This window comes from Rutilus rutilus (genome assembly GCF_951802725.1).
Source record: "Rutilus rutilus genome assembly, chromosome: 3".
In the NCBI taxonomy this organism is placed as follows: domain Eukaryota; kingdom Metazoa; phylum Chordata; class Actinopteri; order Cypriniformes; family Leuciscidae; genus Rutilus; species Rutilus rutilus.
The window spans coordinates 52,247,507-52,265,242 of record NC_140211.1 but is presented as its reverse complement, the minus strand read 5'-3'; the positions used below and the strand labels follow the sequence as shown (position 1 = coordinate 52,265,242).

The 17,736-nt window shown below is 39.2% G+C and overlaps 1 protein-coding gene across 5 annotated transcripts in view; it reads right to left on the bottom strand.

Moving 5' to 3' along the window:
• The window catches only part of kcnip4a (potassium voltage-gated channel interacting protein 4a), a 211,417-nt gene that overhangs the window by 76,320 nt on the left and 117,361 nt on the right, over positions 1–17,736 (bottom strand). Inside the window, exon 1 of one of the 5 annotated variants that reach the window (XM_084403777.1) lies at positions 15,258–15,427. The exons of the other annotated variants lie outside the window; for them this stretch is intronic. Within the exon in view, the coding sequence (XP_084259903.1) occupies positions 15,258–15,315 (58 nt within the window). The 5' untranslated portion in view covers positions 15,316–15,427. Of the gene's footprint in view, positions 1–15,257; positions 15,428–17,736 lie in introns of those variants that run through there. 5 annotated transcript variants of the gene reach the window in all.

Sequence of the window (17,736 nt, the reverse complement as noted above, 5' to 3'; positions counted from 1 at the left end):
TGTTTGCGATTGTCACGCTGGTTCTCAAAGACGATGGAGGCAACGGGTATACAAAAATAACAAGAAGATTTATTTCCAACAACGATTGTAATCCAGGATACGAGACAGCATGTGACGTGTTACCAGCGTCCGTTACGCCACTTCACTGCAAAACAAATCCTCTACTGTGGCCTAATGGGATAGTTAAGTGTCCATCGTATGCACACTTCAGTATCTTGCCAGAAGTAGTAGGTCATCCGGGTACTTTTTGCCTACTCTTTTATGAGTACTGTGAATTCAGACATACTCGTTTTGTCACATACTGTTTTTCGCCTACTATAATAGTGGAGAAGTATGCTATTTCGGATGCAGCCCATCTGTTGTATCCTTCATTTCACTGGAAACGAAAGACGCATTTGGACGACGCATTTGGACGCCGCTAGGGATCGACCGATATGGATTTTTTAGTGCCGATGCTGATACCGATTTTTTTTCCATCAGCCTTAGCCGATGACCGATACGGGCTGCCGATTTTCTTGGCCCGATATTTGGAGCCGATACTGCTTTTGCTCACTCAATTTACATCATAAAAATGACACAATGATGATAACAAATGTTACAAGTCTCAATTTAAAAAAGGAACATTTATTGAACTTAAAAAAAACAATATTTGACAAATATTAAAAACATGTGAGGTAGAACAAGTTAAAAAAAAAAGTTCAGTGCTGAAAATTCTGAAAATAAATATTTAAGCATAAATAAAATAATTACACTTTTGCACACAGTAGCAACAAGCAAGCAGCATAATAAAGTGCAAACTGTACTATACAACGTCGGCATTATTTAATCCTATGACCAGTGTTCGTAACAGCTGCCGTATGCATATGGATAGCCCCAAACTTAGCTATTCCAGCTCCCTAAATACAATGACAAGCAGTTTTATAGATGAGGCATTCGCGTTTTCCATTTGGACCCACAAACTTGCTTAGCTATAGTTGCACGCACATATAGAGCAACGTGTTTCCACTTTCAAAGTGTATGGCAATATTTCAGCTAAGTCAAACAGTTAAAAGATGCTTCGTCTTGAAGAGGCTTCCAGCACTCTGCTAGTGTGGGAGGGGCAGTGCATGGGCTGCACGTGAACTGCAATCTCCAGCAACACAGAGCTGCCTGCAGAAGCCTGTCTGTAAATAATGCCGGGAAAAAAACTATCGGCGAACGCAGCAGCCGCGTATCGGCCGATGCCGATACACGTAAAACCCGCAAATATCGGCCCGATATATCGGTCGATCACTAGACGCCGCATAAGGAGCCTTCAATTTGGGACAGCCTTCGTTGCGCCACGGTGACGCAATAAGCCTTCGAATGCACCCTTCAAAGTATGCAGCGTCTGAATTGGGACGCAGCAAATGGCTCGCAATCAAAAGCGTCCGTCTGCAAGCAGCAGAAATCCACCTTCACGTGATGCACATACAGTAAAACCAAGTGTCGCTCACTCTGCTGAGTATAATAGCACCCTCTATATGTACATGATTGGGCGCTTTAGCGAGATTACAGTCGTTAATCCAGAGCCAAACATATCATTAAAAGGCCTCTATCTGAATAGCCATGTTTCATTCTAAAACGAAATACATTTGAAAGTCACATGGGAAAGAAAAGATTGAATTAACACAGGCTTTCAACCAAAGCACTCAAAGGGCTTTTGTCTTTAAGCACAACCCAATTTAAATGCTAATTTAATCACTTCTCTAGACCACAACATTCTTAATCCACTTCATTAACATATATACATGGGGTACGGTTACGGTTAAGATAAATTAAGTCAAAACCTTCAGAGTTATGCAAGCTAGAAAAAAATACAGTTAGAAGGTAAAGGGATCATGACAAGGAAACCGAGAACCATTTAAATAAAATACCAGAATAGAATGATTTTCATGATATTTGGTTTCCGTTAATGGCGCTCACATGTGCAGTTTTCCTCCGATGTGGATGGAACATAAAATAACAACAATCTGAACGTGTTCATTACGCCTATATTAATATTCATCTGAAATCATCCATAAAGTGCCACCACTGAAGTCTGATTCTAAAGCTAATGACTCTTATAAGTCGGTTCTTTTAGTCAATCAGAAACATATAGCTCAAAATTGTATTTATTTATTTATTTAGTATGGAATCAAAAACAAAGAATGACCAGTGAAGTCCAATTCCTGAGTGAATGATCAGGTTTATTTTTTAAATCAAAAACAGTGCGACCAGTGAGGTTTGATCCCTTAGCAAAAGACGTTTATCAGATGATAAACTGAGCTGCAAGTCATGAATTTTACCATGTCAGAATACATATAACTGATGCTTTGTTACAGCATATTGTTCTTAAAGTAATGAATGAAATGTGTTGATATTGGTAATTAAAGTTGCAGTAAGCGATTTCTGTTGAAAGTGCATCAGACCAAGCACCAAAACACACTTGTAGCCAATCAGCAGTAAGGGTTACACTCATTAGAGGGGAGGTTCCTGTGTTGCATAGAGTGGTCTTGAATTTGGGGGCGGAGCTATCAAGATAGGGGTGTGATGCTTTTGTGTAGGGGCGTGTTTGTTTTGATGATCTCAAATATCAACAGTGTTTCTCAGAAATCGATTTCTGCACATTTGAACCTAAAACTATAAATAAAAATAAATAAAAAATAAATATGGCAACCAACTGAAATACATTTATGTGGAAGTCATTACATTACTAAAATTAAAATTGAAATAAAAATAAAAATAAATAAGAAACAAATAATCAAAAGCACAAAACAAAATTACAAAAACTAGATTGAACACTATATATAGAAAATACAAAAATATTACTTTTTATTACAAAAATACAAATATTTTAGTGTTTTGTTGTTTTAATAGTGTTATTGAAATGATATTTATTTCTCAAATTCAAAAGAATTGTTCATGGAGCCAGAATGATTAAAAAAAAATCATAATAGTTAAATTCATTACCCATGTATGAAAAAAGGTAAAATATGCCATAGCAAACCTATGGTATTCTTTGAAGTGCCTCGGAATGCTACGAAAATACCATGATACATGAATGTGGTATTCAAATCTATGATAACACTTTACAAAGAGACACACTAGACAATTTTCAAATCTTAACCAATTTTAAAACTGTGGGAGACTTCCTCCGAAAATCCTCCGAATGCACACACTAGAAGATTCGTCCGGACCGCAAAACCACACACCTGTCGATTGTAGTAACATTTTCAGAGTAAGACGAAATCTCACAGAGGCTCACGAGATCAAACGGGACTTGAGAAGAAAAACAAATGGAGGACGATCGACATTGTCAGCTGTTTTGTCAACATTGTCAACAACTCAGTTTTGTTTAACGGGAATAAAAACAAAGGAGAAAAAAGAATATGAGTGATCTTCTTTCTCAATACTCAACACTTTCGTGGCATGATTGTGTGGGCTCTGACGTGATCAGGAGCAGGAAAATAATCGTAATAATGACACCACACAATTGAGGATTTTTTGGACAAAAAGTCGATTGCGAGAAGTCTCGAATCGGGCCACACACCCCAGATCGTTGGGGGTTGCAAATCAAGCCCAAAATCAGGCTTTAAATCTTCAAGTGTGTGGCCAGCTTAAGGATTTGCTGAGTTCTGACAGGTGCAGGCCATTAAGAAATCACTGGTCATACTGAACAGGTGTTGCCTCATTTTAACAACACAGAAGAGAAACTCTTAAGCTAGGTTTATACTCGACGCGTCCGCACGAGCGCGAAGGTGCGCGCGGCAAAAATGACGTCATTGCGGTGTGGGCGGTCGTGCGCGTTGGGTGCGCAAGACCCCATTTCGCTTGGTGGTGTGCATGGCTTTAGGCTGATTTATACTTCTGCATCGGACCTACGCCGGAGCCTCTACGCTGTAGGCAACGCGTTGGTTTTCATTTATACTTCTGCGTCGTTGTCCGCGTTGACGCGCAATTACACTTGCAGAGGGAGCAGGTCCTAGCAAACCAATCACAGCGCTTGCGTCCGCGAAGAGTTGACGCGTTGTTACATTTTTGGAGAGGTGCACGTCAGGGTACGCCAAAGGGTACGACGTAGCTAAGGCGTGAGTTCGACGCAGAAGTATACATTTTTTGTAACAGCGCACACGGCTCCGCATCCGAAGATGAACGACTTCGAGCCGAATCTGTCCGAGCTCGAACTTTTCACCACACCGACACCCAGTTTGCACTTCTAAATTAGTTTAGATTAGTTTTAAATTAGTAAAAATGAGCATACAATAGCATAAAAAGTATTTTCTCAAGTAATAATCTCAGGGTTTACTGGGTTTTACACGAATCTTTTTGTAGTGTGGTATTGGTGTCCTAAAATAAACATTGTCACGTGTGTAGCTTTCTTCTTCTCACCGCTGATTCCTGATGGTTTAGAGGGCATTTACTCGAGTCGCCCCCTGTCGTTTCAAAGAATAGTACAATGGCAAGCGCGTCAAGTATAAACGCCTTGTCCGTTTGGGGAGGTGCGCGCGCAGTCTGCGGAGACTCACGCTGCGGAGCCAGGCGAAAGTATAAACAAGGCTTTACGCTGTGTCCTAACCAGGCATTAAGTGACAAGTTTGCAGTGCCAAACAATTTGTAAATTGGATACATCCCTTTTAGTATTTTCTTTATGGATTGGGTGTGGTTGTAAACTGGATGTGGTTACATCTTTTCCACAGGTCATCGTGGCTTACAACATGTTAATTTGACTCTTGGTAACATGTTTGACTGCGTAAGTCTGCGTGAATACGGAGATTCATGTGTAGCACCACCGCCCGCTCCTAGTGACAGCTGCTCTCGCGGCGGTGAGTTTGGAATCGTGTTCCTTCTGTTTGCCCTGTTTATAAGTGTAAACACCAGAAGGGCCAAGACTGAAGGAGCGAGAAGCACAGCACATTCACTCCCCCACAGACAAGAAGAAAACACAAAATCAATTAGCAAACACAGTGAGAGAACATCCCGTGTCCCCTGATGACGCTGAGACCGGATCCTTCTGCAATGTATGATGGCACACAAACACACAAGCTCTTCTGGAGTGGACTTCACAATCAAAGAATTTTCCAGCGCTTGATCAGGATGAAGTAGGACTGTGTCCTCTTAGTGCACTTCAAAAGCACAAGTATATTCCCCCTAATGTATTGGGATGGTGAAGAAGGCTTTTGTCAGAGCGGCGCTGGTTGAATAGAAGCTCTTGTGATGGCGGACTGGCAGGCTGCTAAATAAATGGCAAGCATTTGAGTGGGACTGGAGTGGCTGGAAAGCCGTCTGTTCAATGTCTCTGAAATCAAAGCAGGCACAATCATCAAAGCCCTCTGGATACACACTTACACCGGGACACTGAGGACTGAAATACTCCTCACAAGTGGACACATGCATACACACTCGTCACACGGACTTCATGCTCATGAGTCACTCTCATAGAAGCACGCACACAAAAGCCCTTATGAAACTGAATAATACTCTGAAATATTAAAACTTTGCTATGGAAAATGTCACAGGGGACCGCTGCCATTTTGTTTCAAACAAACGAGGACCAAAAATTGGTAAAATGAAGGGCTGAAAAGATAATAAAGGCAGATGAGAGAATATTACATCACTCAAATAATTGGCATGCTTTTATATATAATTATGTAACAATAAAGTTTATAGACACTTACGATTTCAGAGAAGCATAAGGGAAGTTAATTTAATGCTACTAAATTATGTAACAGTTTGTTCAGGTCATATATATATATATAATATTATACAGTGTATATATATATATATATATATTTTGATGCCTCAATACCAGCTGTTTCTATGGGCCACAATATGTAAGTCGTTGTCATTCGAGCAAGTTGACTTAGTGTGTAGCCTACAACTGTAGTTAGACACATGTATGAATTATATATATCTGTATGTCTACTTTAGCAGATTATTTTGCTAAACTAACACAATACAACAAGACACAGGCGTCAGCTAAGAAATAAAAAAAGTTACAATAGTAAACGTAAAAACGGTACCATAGTTAATACCTGTAATATTGAGTTAATGCATATAAAAACGCACACCAACACATTCTCACCTGAGACAGGTTATCCCATTTCTTCTGGAATTTAAATTGGCGGTTTTACAACCAGAAACTGCGCAATGTTGTGCCATCATTGATTACTGTGAGTAACAACAATTTGACTGTTCCAAGATGACGAGCACGCCGACGTGTCTGGAGCGGAGCGGTCAAATGTGGAATCTACGTATACATATCTATTGACTACCCTCTCAGGAGTTGCTGGAGAATAACATCATTACTGGTGAAACATCTACTAAAATAAGAGATTTTTTGTCATTTAAATATTGATTACAAAAAATTTTATATTTTTTTGCAGCATCTACAGAAGGGTCTATTAGGGCCATGCCAACCAAAGAAAAACAGATAAACCTTCACCCCTTAGGATTTCTCTCACCAGTGAGTGTGGAGAGAGTTAAGAGAGGGACATGGAAATCCTGGAGTGGAGCTGGACCGGAGTGATCAAAATTAAAGTATCATGAAAGTGAAGTGCACTTAAGCAAACTTTTATTTCATTCTCTTATTTTATCTTATTATCAGCCAGTACAGTTTTTTTTTAAATATACTTCTAATTTTTTTAAGTACACTACAAGGGCACATTCAATACAATTAAGTGCACTTCTTTTCCTCAAGGGCATAATTTTTTCATGTCGAACATTTGTAAATGAACCTCTTTGTGGTATATATGTCGCCTTAGATGCACCTCTTTGCAATGTATAGATCATAATAAAAGCATGGTTCGTGTAATAAATCATACAACATACTCCTAACATTCAAATTCCTCCACAATAACAAGCTAGACACAGTTAAAATAAACTTAGTCCAAACAGACTGCTCAGCTCCCAGTGTGGGAATCTGGGTTCCTCTAATTTCTGCTTACAATGCACAAAACTGTCTTCTTTATGATATATTGCCCACTAGAAGGACCACGGCTGCCCATTCATTTTATTCCCAACCTGTTCCACAAACCATCCATAAAATATAGGTTGGGAATGAGACACTAAATATAACTATCTCCATAGATATAGCTGCTGCGAAGTTACCCACTACACTTCGACCTTCATATCCCAAAGCTGGAGAGAACTTGCTTATCTAAGTGGTGTACTTTGAAAACAATCGTCAGTTTAATGCTGTAACTATATTGTGTCTCAAGTATATTCAATTAAGGACATTTTTTCATCTCAACTATTATAATAAATTCCAGTAGATGTTGTCCTATGTTTACATCTGTATGTCTATGATGGGATAGACTGGAAAACTTAAGCCTAAAGTCGCCAACCTAAGTCTAACCAGCTCAAACTATGCAGAAACATTACATGCAGGTTTTCACTGTAGGAATGTCAGAACAGCGTTTCAGAATTTTACCTGGACATCCAAATAAAACATTTGGACCTGCAAAAGCGTAACAGCAAAATCATTTCAATGGTCAGCAGTAGTGGTCATCTGTTGTTCTGATTTTCATAACGCTTCTGGGGTCAAAAGCGATTGGGGTCATGACATGGATTTTTCTATTATTTTATGTTCCTTGAGGTTCACTTATAATGTTAATAAAGTTATATATGCAAAAAAACTCTTGTTTTCAGCCCTCATTCTGACCATCTGTCTGAAATGATCTGTTTTTAAGGGGCAGCTCATTTAAAGGGTCATTCCACCCATTTGAACATTGTTTTTTATTTAAAGTGGGTCATATATGTAGTCGAAATGTAAAATAAATTTTGAATTTGGTGCCTTCGTGACCGAGGGAAGACAAAAAATAACTTCAGGACGCATTTGTATGAAAGACAACAACTCCCACAATGCACCACATTGCACAGCTCCACAAGCCACTCCCACTTATCCAGAAAGCGAAATCACTCTTCCGTCTACAAGGCTAGCTAGCTACCACCAGAGCTTGAAATTCATTTCACACAAAATGTCTAGTTAGTTGGCGAACTCATTAGTGCATTACTCCTCGTTTGTATTTCTTTCGAAAAGGTGAATTATTGCATGGTACCTGGATGTTCAGTCAGAACATATGCGGTGCGAAACTAGGATAGTTCACAACACAACGACCGTGTCCTCGTCTGATTCAGAGATTTCGTCCAGGAGAAATTGTCATCGTTGAAATTCTTTGCCACAGACGGACTCTATCTCTGTGTTCGTAGCGGTTCGTAGTTACATAGTGAGATCACCGGCGCCACCAGTCCGCCCTAACCCGAGCCAGTCCGGGCTCCTCGTCCGCGGCAGGCAGGTCTTCTGCCTCGGCTGCTCTTCGCTATAATGCGGCTTGTAAAGGTAGCCACAAACACCTGATTCAAGCATCAGACTTCCGAAATCCTCTTCTTCTATATCATATTGAGCACTCTCCTCCGCTATTGTCATAACTTTACATCTGTCTCCACAGCGCCTGTTAGCTTAGCTTCAAACAAGATGGAGGATATTGCTTTCAGTTTCAGAGAGTAAAGTCCCACCCACTGATCTGTAATAGGTCTGTAGCGTGAGCGGGTCCCGCCCCCTGGGAAAGATGAGGAACTAGTGCTTGTAGTCTCAACAGAAATCCCCCCCTCTTACACTTCCTCCTACAATGACGCAAAATGACGATTTTTGCGTCATTGTAGGAGGAAGTGTAAGAGGTAAATAACGGATTTCTCCCGTCTCAGGGGAAAATGAGAGAGTGTTGCACGACCATTCAATAGTATGACTGGGTTTCTAACAATGCAAAGCTTAATGCAAATGGGTGGAGTGTCCCTTTAAGGCTTTTCAGTAAACGGCCACTGTTATGATTGGATAACATCATTGCATAGGAAACATTATCAACGCTCACTCGCTACTGCACATTTACTGCCCTCGCTATGTGTACGGATACATAGCTATGCAGCAAGCTTAACACTCCTCCAAAAAGTACCAAGACAGAGTTGACTTGAATTGCATTTAATGGAAGCGGTGTAAAACTGCAAAAACAACAATAGAAATACATTAAATCTACACTGTGTATGATTTTCTCCCATCTAGCGGTGAAATTGTATATGACTACCAACTGAATATTACTTTCTAGCCCCTCCCATTCCGAGGGCGTTTTAACTCCTACGGTGGCCGTATTATTTCAAATCTGCCGGCAGTCGCGAGTAACCTCCCCCTTGCATTCGTCACGGTGCCACTGAGTGTAAAACCGCGAAAGGCGAAGCTTGAATTTCCAGGTATGTCCCTCTTTGGCGAATGTATTTTCAAGATGGAGGCGCAACATGGCTTCCGCCATTCGAGCGACTCGCTCGTATGTATTCTAAATGGCAGATTCTACGCTTACGAGAATACTTGATTAGTTGGTAGAAGTAATTACACATTAATGAGCACATATCATTTTGAAAGAACAAAGTGTTTTTTGCTAAGAATCAACTTAAATAATTACACAGTGTAGCTTTAACTTACAAGATGAGCATAAACGTCTTCTAAAACATCCATTTTCAAATATAGATAGCGTAGCATACATAATAGCATAGACAACATTCCAATAGTCCAATTTGTACACACATCTAACATCTTCAAATACAACACCACGATATATGACAAACACCAAAGAACTTTCAAAACACTTACAGACAATGCCTTTTCAAGAGCGAAGTATGAATGGAGATGGAAATCATTTGTGTGCTCTCTAGAATGCTTGACAACAAATAAACCTTTAATGTCCATTCTCTAGAGCTAACCACAGAGTCCTTTACCGTCCTTACTCAAGAGAATAATCATTTCAGAGATTGGTCGCAAAAGCAGCTTAGAGCAACCTTCTCCGACAATTTTCACTTCGACCTTCCTTACTTTCCCGTCATCACTTGGCAAAGTTTTGGTGATTAAGCCAATAGGCCAGCCATGTCTTTTGGCTTGAACATCCCTTAGCAAGACAATATCTCCTTCTTGCACATTTGTTTTCTCATCTGTCCACTTTTGTCATTTCTGCAGACCACAGATATACTCACTTCTCCATCTTTTCCAGAATTCATTGGCCAGATGCTGGACTTGTCTCCACTGCCATTTATAGAGATTACTATCGTCATACTGCCCTGGAGGTACAGAATGTGCTCCAATTTTTGCTTAAGGAGCAAAGCAGGAGTAAGAATAAGAGGTTGTTCTGGATCTGAGGACACAGAAGTTAATGGTCTTCTTGAGTTTACTATGGCAGTAACTTCGGCCATAAAAGTTGTTAAAACTTCATGTGTACAGTAAGTATAGCAGATCCGAGTTTGAGAAGCATGGCATCAAGAATACAACGAGACACTCCAATCATTCTCTCCCAGCTACCTCCCATGTGTGAGGAATGTGGCGGATTGAACAAGCAAGTACAACCTTGCTCTGAGAGATAGCTTTCTACAGGTTTGTTGGCATGCATAGAACCAGCCTGTAGTTCTTTACTGGCCCCTATGAAGTCTGTCCCACAATCAGACCTCAGTTCTTTCACAGGTCCTCTGATTGCAAAGAATCGTCGAAGGGCATTGATAAAACTAGATGATTCAGTGATTTCAATGTGAATAGCTCGTGTGCTCATACACATGAAGATGACTGCCCAGTGCTTGCTATTACTTTGTCCTCCACGTGTTCTTCTTGCTGTGACAGACCATGGACCGAACACATCTAGACCTACATAAGTGAATGGAGGATCGGTGCTCAAGTGATCAACTGGTAGGACTGCCATTTTCTGCTCTTCAGACCAACCCTGTAACTTACGACATGTTACACAGTTGTGTATTAGACTGCTGATGCGTCTCTTGTCGGCGACAATCCAGAATCCAGCTGCCCTAACACCTCCTTCAGTGAAATGGTAGCAAACTCTTTCGTGGTAGTGTCTATTGAGTGGAGAAGTAACGTGGTGTCTACCTGGAATTATAAATGGATGAGCCTCATTTGATGGAAGTTGTGCTTTCGACAATTTTCCTCCAACTCGAAGTATACCTTGAGCATCAATAAATGGACAAAGTTTGACAAGGGGACTTCGTTTTTTAATAGGTTTTCCCTTTTTGATGCTCTGCATTTCCTCTGAATAGGTCTCAATTTGAACAGCAAAACTGATTTTAGTCTTTTCCTCATCCAATTGGACTGCACTCAAAGCACGATTTCAAATGTGACATTGATTTTATACAACAGTTAAAAAAAACAAAAGGGTAACATTAAAGGTGGGGTATGTAATTCTCTTTTTTGGCCATTTTTTCTAAATCACTTACAATCCTATTCCTAACCAACTTACAGCCACTGAGTTAGAAGCACTGAAATAAAAATTAAGCAATTTAATCATCTGTGGAACGGGCAGGACTCGAAAAACTCCAGCCAATCATTTCCAAGACCACCTAGAATCATTGGACAGTAAGTGCGTCAATCAAACGGTCGTACCATACCCCCCTCCCCCCATCCATGTCCATGTTCTTTGAATGGGTGGAGTCAAAGGAAAGAAGGTAGGACCATTTGAGTTGTGTATTTTCAAAATCTGCCGGCCGTTTTGCAAATCACATACCCCACCTTTAAGTGATGTACTACATTTAAAACAGTATTGTCAGTAGGCTTATTGCTCTATTTTACAACGAAAGCCACGGCAGAACTGCAGCACACAATGGTGATTCGTGAACGAATCTGTGGCTTTCAACGAATCATGAGATTCAATGATCCATTCATAAATACAGCTACTTCCTTCGTTACTGAATGAATGACTCGATGACTCACTCATAAAGACAGTGAGTTACCGCCACCTACTGGCGATTTTAATATAATATTTGTATTAAAAGTTTTTTAACATCATTGCATATTTGTTGAACATTGTTTTATTTAAAGCATTATTTATTTTTAAAGGTATTTATAAAGGTAAAAAATGAAATGGAAAAATCGGTTAAAGGGGGCAAATATTGTCCCTTAATGGAAAAGGTGTGACTGCAGTCTAAGTGGAAGAGAGGGGGTCCCAGGGGGTACAGCACTCTAAAAAATTAGAGAACCACTGAACTAAGGAAAAGGGAAAAGTGCTACTGCTAAAGAGTGCAGTGTCAATGCAGCCTGTTACCTTGATTCAAATTTCTCATAAGCTTAATTGAATTGGCCTAGAAAGAATAATTATAATGACATTTTCAGTCTAGAAACTACATATAAAATAGCTCCCAAAATTAAAGTCGGTAACCACAGTTTGACTAAAAGTAATTACTAAAAGTTGACAAAAAATGCAAAGACTTTTCATCAACTAAAACTAGACTAAAACTATGAAAGACAAAATGACTAAAATGTGACTAAGACCAATAAGCATTTTCATCTGAAGATGAAGTGAAATCAAAAATGGCTGCCAAAATTAACACTGGTCTAAAGCACACGGTGCAAGTGCACTTAGGGCGTGTCCGAATCCACTTTTGCAAGTTTAACGATGGGAAAAATGGTTGGCGCACATGGTCGAAAAGGGTTGTACCTATACTCTTAATGAGTAATGGGTGTGTTTTGGGCGTAACGTGCAAAAAAAACAGTTTTTTTTGTTGGTCAATGGCGCAGTCTATTTCAATTGCCCCAAAAAAGCAATGCGCCTGAACACACCTTGTTTTCAGACCAGCACGCCCATGGGCGAACAGATGGGCGCATACAGCGTAGCGCAGGACGTGAAAATGATAACTGCATCGGGCCTGGCGCTGCATTGCGCTGGGTGTATGATAGGGCCCTTTATATGTTAAAAGATCAAGGCAAATTTGTTTTGTTATGTCAAGACCCCTTTAAAGAACACTTTAAGACAAAAAAATTCTATATAAGGAGAAATGTCTTAAATCATTGCATAATACTTTAATGTTTTATGGGTTATTTTAATTTAATTCCAGTGATAATGTGTTAAATCATACAATTTTATTAAAATTAAAAATTAATTGAAACAAAATTAATTAAAACTAAATCCCTAAAATGATCCCATGATGGAAACCCCAAAAGGTTCAATATATGAAGTGCCAGACCGAACCCTTTAAGGTTCTATATAGAACCTTTTCTTCTAAGAGTGATACCTGAGTTAATGGTACACTTATTTACACATATGGCAAATATGTACATTTAAATGAATAAAACCCAAAAAAAACTAAAGGAATTCTTGCCAAAACTAGTACTACACCCACTGTGCAAAAACAATCGGTACAGTTGGTCTCATGTACCACACGTAACAACATAAAACTGTCATGTACTTATGTGTTCTCTCTCTACGATGATGAAATGTTATGATGCAGTTGCACTGAAACTATGGTTCCGGTACACATTAATCAGGACCGTTCTATGGCACACATGCAGTTTCATGTAAGAGATATCAAACAAAACGAAATATCTGCACGATTAGCTGGGATGCAGTAAATAAGGTAATCAGGACGGTGTACATTTTAGAAACTTGCAGCTATTTTCACCCTTTTTACTACTTTGCATTATGTAAATGTACGAACGACTAACCTTAATCATTACAGGCATGAACCAGATTTAACAGAGAGATAAGAAATAGTAAACAGGACAAATTATGACAGTGCCTCAGATTTGCTGGTTCTGGTGAAAACCATTGAAAGAACCTTCAAGATCTTTTTGGGGGTAAAAGCACAATGCTAAACTCCACCGAAATGAGACCACAGTGCATGAAGGAGAGTGAGATGTCAGATTTATGTGGATTATGTGGAAGGTGAATGAGACTTAATTTCACAGCCTGATGGCCTGGTAGATATTCCATAAAGAGTTCCTATAAAATCAAGCACCACATCACTAATGGTCCATTCACTAAGTTAATACAGGAGAGCGTTTGTCCTCATGCCTTTGAATTTTGAAGGTGCTTATACACATTGAAAAATGAAAGAATACACTGTAAAAAAAAATATTTTGTAAGTAAACAAAGAGAAAATTTCAGTCATTCTACTTCAAAATTTCATGTTTAATCCAATGTGTAATGTCGTCTCTGTGTAATTATTTGTGAAATTTATAAATCATACACCACATTTTGTTCAGAGTAAACTGCAGAAATAAAGATAAGCCTTCAGTAATTAAGTAATATTTCCTCTTTTTGTTTATTACCTCTTCCCCGTAAGGAAATCTCTGTTCTTCTTCGTAAAAGCCCCTTGTACACCATTTCTGAGAAACCCTCCATTTGGACTCATTTGGCCACACAACAAAGAAGCATAAAACCATGAATCATCACTGTGTGGCAGTGCACTCTTTTCTCAAGGCGAAAGACAAAAAACACCCACCAGAGGAAGAATACGTAAGCTATCTTATAAGATATTTGAAAATACCATTCACAGTGAGGGTTAAAAGGTCTTAGAGGACTAGTGAAAATTCTTTTGAAAATGTTATACATTTGTTAAAAAAAAGTAAGGTTGCCCTTGTTAACGTTTGTTGTTAGTGAACATGAACAATGAAAAATACTTCTAAAGCATCGATCAATCTCACCTTTTTCTAATACATAGTTAAAATCAAAAATTGTATCTGTTAATATTTGTTAATAGACCTGAGCTGATATGAATTAACAATTAACAGTTGTATTTTTATTAACTAACGTTAACAAAGATTCATAAATACTGTAACAAATGTAATTGCTCAATGTTAGTTAATCAATGCTTTATCTTACATTAATGGGACCTTATTACAAAGTGTTGCTAAGTATTACATTTCATTGAAAAATTGACCTGATAGTGTCTTATTATTTGGTAATAATTGAATGGCAGCAGCACTCAAGATGCACAAGCGTGTAAAACCTGATGTTCTCCAGCATGATTTAAAGTGATAGTTCAAAAATGAAAATGATGTCATTAATTACTCACCCTCGTGTCGTTCCAAACCCCGCAAGACTTTTGTTCATCTTCGGAACACAAATGAAGATCTTTTTGAGGAAATCTGAGGGCTTTCTATCTCTCCATTGACAGCTACGCAACTACCACTTTGACGCTTCAAAAAGTCGTACAGGTTTGGAACGACATGAGAGTGAGTAATTAATGACAGAATTGAAATTTTTGGGCGAACTAACCCTTTAAGATGATCCAAAGAGCATCTTGAGCTTCAATGGAAGTCTGATTAATCGCATTTTTCAAAATCTTGAAACTTTCTCTTTTCCAGGATTAAACTAATTTAAATCCTTAGACATTTGAACCCCACTTTACAGCATCTCTATGTCTAATTTAACAAGTATCTGTTGCAAAACTATTCAGCATTTGTGACTTATTGTCACATAATAAAAGTGCTCTTTACCGCCTACCTGTCCTTTTTCTCCTTTGTTTGGTTTGAAGCGAAAACACCACCATCAAAGCGCCCATGTTGCCTCCTCTCAGCGCTTCAGAAATCCAGTCGTGGATGTTTCTCTTCAGCGTTTTCCAGGAACAACTGTGGCTCTCCTCAAGTGCAGTTTGAGTCCTGCTTTATAATTCAGTCGTGGACGTGGAGCTTCTCAAAGATGTCTCCAGCAGCCTGCCTCACCAGTTTCAGATGAACCGGTGGAGATTTTGAGTCTTTCGAACCAATGCCTCCAAGCTGCTCCACTTTGGCACAGTTGAACAGCAGTTTAATTAAGCTGTCTGTGCTTTCAGCGAGTTCTCGTCGTTTGCTCCGCTGCCGTGCCCCCACTCTTTCAACAGACACTTCTTCGCAGGAAACGAGGAAGAGCGGGAGGGGAGCAGCAAAAGGAGGAGGAGGAGGAGGAGGGGAAAAGGGCACAGTGTGAACTGAGCACTAGCTGTTGCTGCCCGAGAAGGACTGAGTGTTGTTGTCAATCCTGAGTTCTGTTCGCTCGCTGGCGCTGGAGCAAGCGAAGCCGGCGCTCATTAAAACGACAGAGACTAATGAATAATAATAAGTCTTTTCAACGGCACACACCCTTCGGTAGAACTCATATTTCTCCTGTGAGAAATGCAAAAAAGCACAGCGACTAGAAAATTGGTGGGCTGCTGCTAAAGTGGAGCGACTTCTCCGAAAAACACATTAATCGTGCTTTTTTGGAGATTGCGGTGTAAACAACAATTTGATCTTAATCAACAAAGACGTATTGGCGTGGTAATTGCTTTCTTGCAATCGCAAGAGGTGTAATTTAAGAGTAGTGAGCATCCGAGAGGGCGCTTAATCATGAATCCGGGAAGAGGCAGTGTCACACGGGGTTTTCTCAGAAAGTAACGTTGCGTGAAGTAAACACTGACTTTCATGGAAACTCAAACCGGGGGCTGGAGAACAGAAAGAATGCATCTAGAACACTATGTTTCACATGAGAATGTGTTGCTAATCAGTAGCTTTAAGATGAGAGACTAGCCGGAACAAAGTAGGCAGAAATGATGATGTGTGGGTGTGCAAATTGCAAACGTAAAGAGCCTTTGCTTTGAGACACAGTTCAAGCCGTTTCCTACTCATTCTTGCATTTGACAGATGACAGCTCATTTCTGACAAAAGGAAATCTGCTACATACGTTTGAACCACTTAAATGTTATTCAGTTCTTTTTCTATAGCCTAAAGTACTTTGACATTTCAAATCTGCTGGTCTCTTTTAGTGGTTCTCAACTGGTTGTGCTTTGAGCCGCAGTTTTAGGACTGCGATTTTATATTGGACATCAAGTAGTGACCAAAAACAGTACCAATCTTACATGATATGTGAAAAACTGCAAGGTTAAGAGCATATACTTTGCATTGTTCTAGTATCAACAGGTATTAGGACATTTAGCATTTACATTACTGCTAATCAGTCATCACTTGATTACACATTGTATTACCTTGTTATGATATTATTTTCCTTCCCTTGTCATTCAAGGCCAGGGCACATTTTGAACAACCAACGTTGTGCTGAACTTGACAAAATTGATCTGCTGCTGCAGCGGCGGCCAGCAGCTTGTGAGTTTTTTTCTGGTCAGTTTCTGGTCTCATTGACTTCCATAGTAGGAAAAAAATATACTATGGAAGTCAATGAGACCAGAAACTGTCTGATTACTGATATTCTTCTAAATATCTTCCTTTCTGTTCAGCAGAAGAAAGAAATTCATACAGGTTTGAAACAACATGAGGGTGAGTATATGATGACAGAATTTTCATTTTAAAGTGGAGTATCCCTTTAAGGCAGTAGAAGGTTTTGCGCGCTTCCACATCCCGCGCAACTACGGATCTCCCAGGAACATTCATTATATATTGCTGCGTACATTTATCTGTGTCGGAGTTCTGAGTAGTAACCTACCTAGATGCGCATGGCATTCACGAGCACGCATGGTCGACTGACAACGAGATTAAGCAGCTGAACAAGAATACGGCTGTGTTCCAATTGTTCTCATCTCAGCTCCGCCGAGACAAAATAGACATGCCATTTAAAAAATCTTTAATTTATTGTCAGAAATATGTTTTCAGAAGCATCACTTTCATACAATTTTTTGTGACATAATTTCCAGTAGGCAACTGACTGCAAACAGGCACATCAGGACACAAACGAGCAGGCTTATGTGCCGGGGCTTTAACCACTGTGTGTATATATATATATATATATATATATATATATATATCAAGATTATTGTGGTTGGTGCGAAACCATATACTTCAAGTGAATTTGTTTTTAATGATTTTGATCATTTTCATTCAAATCAATGATTTTTGAAAGAAATATATTACATTTTAAAATATATTATATAAATAGAAAACTGTTCTTTAAAATTGTAGTAATATTTCACAATATTACTGTTTTTAATGTATTTTGATCAAATAGCCTTGGTGAG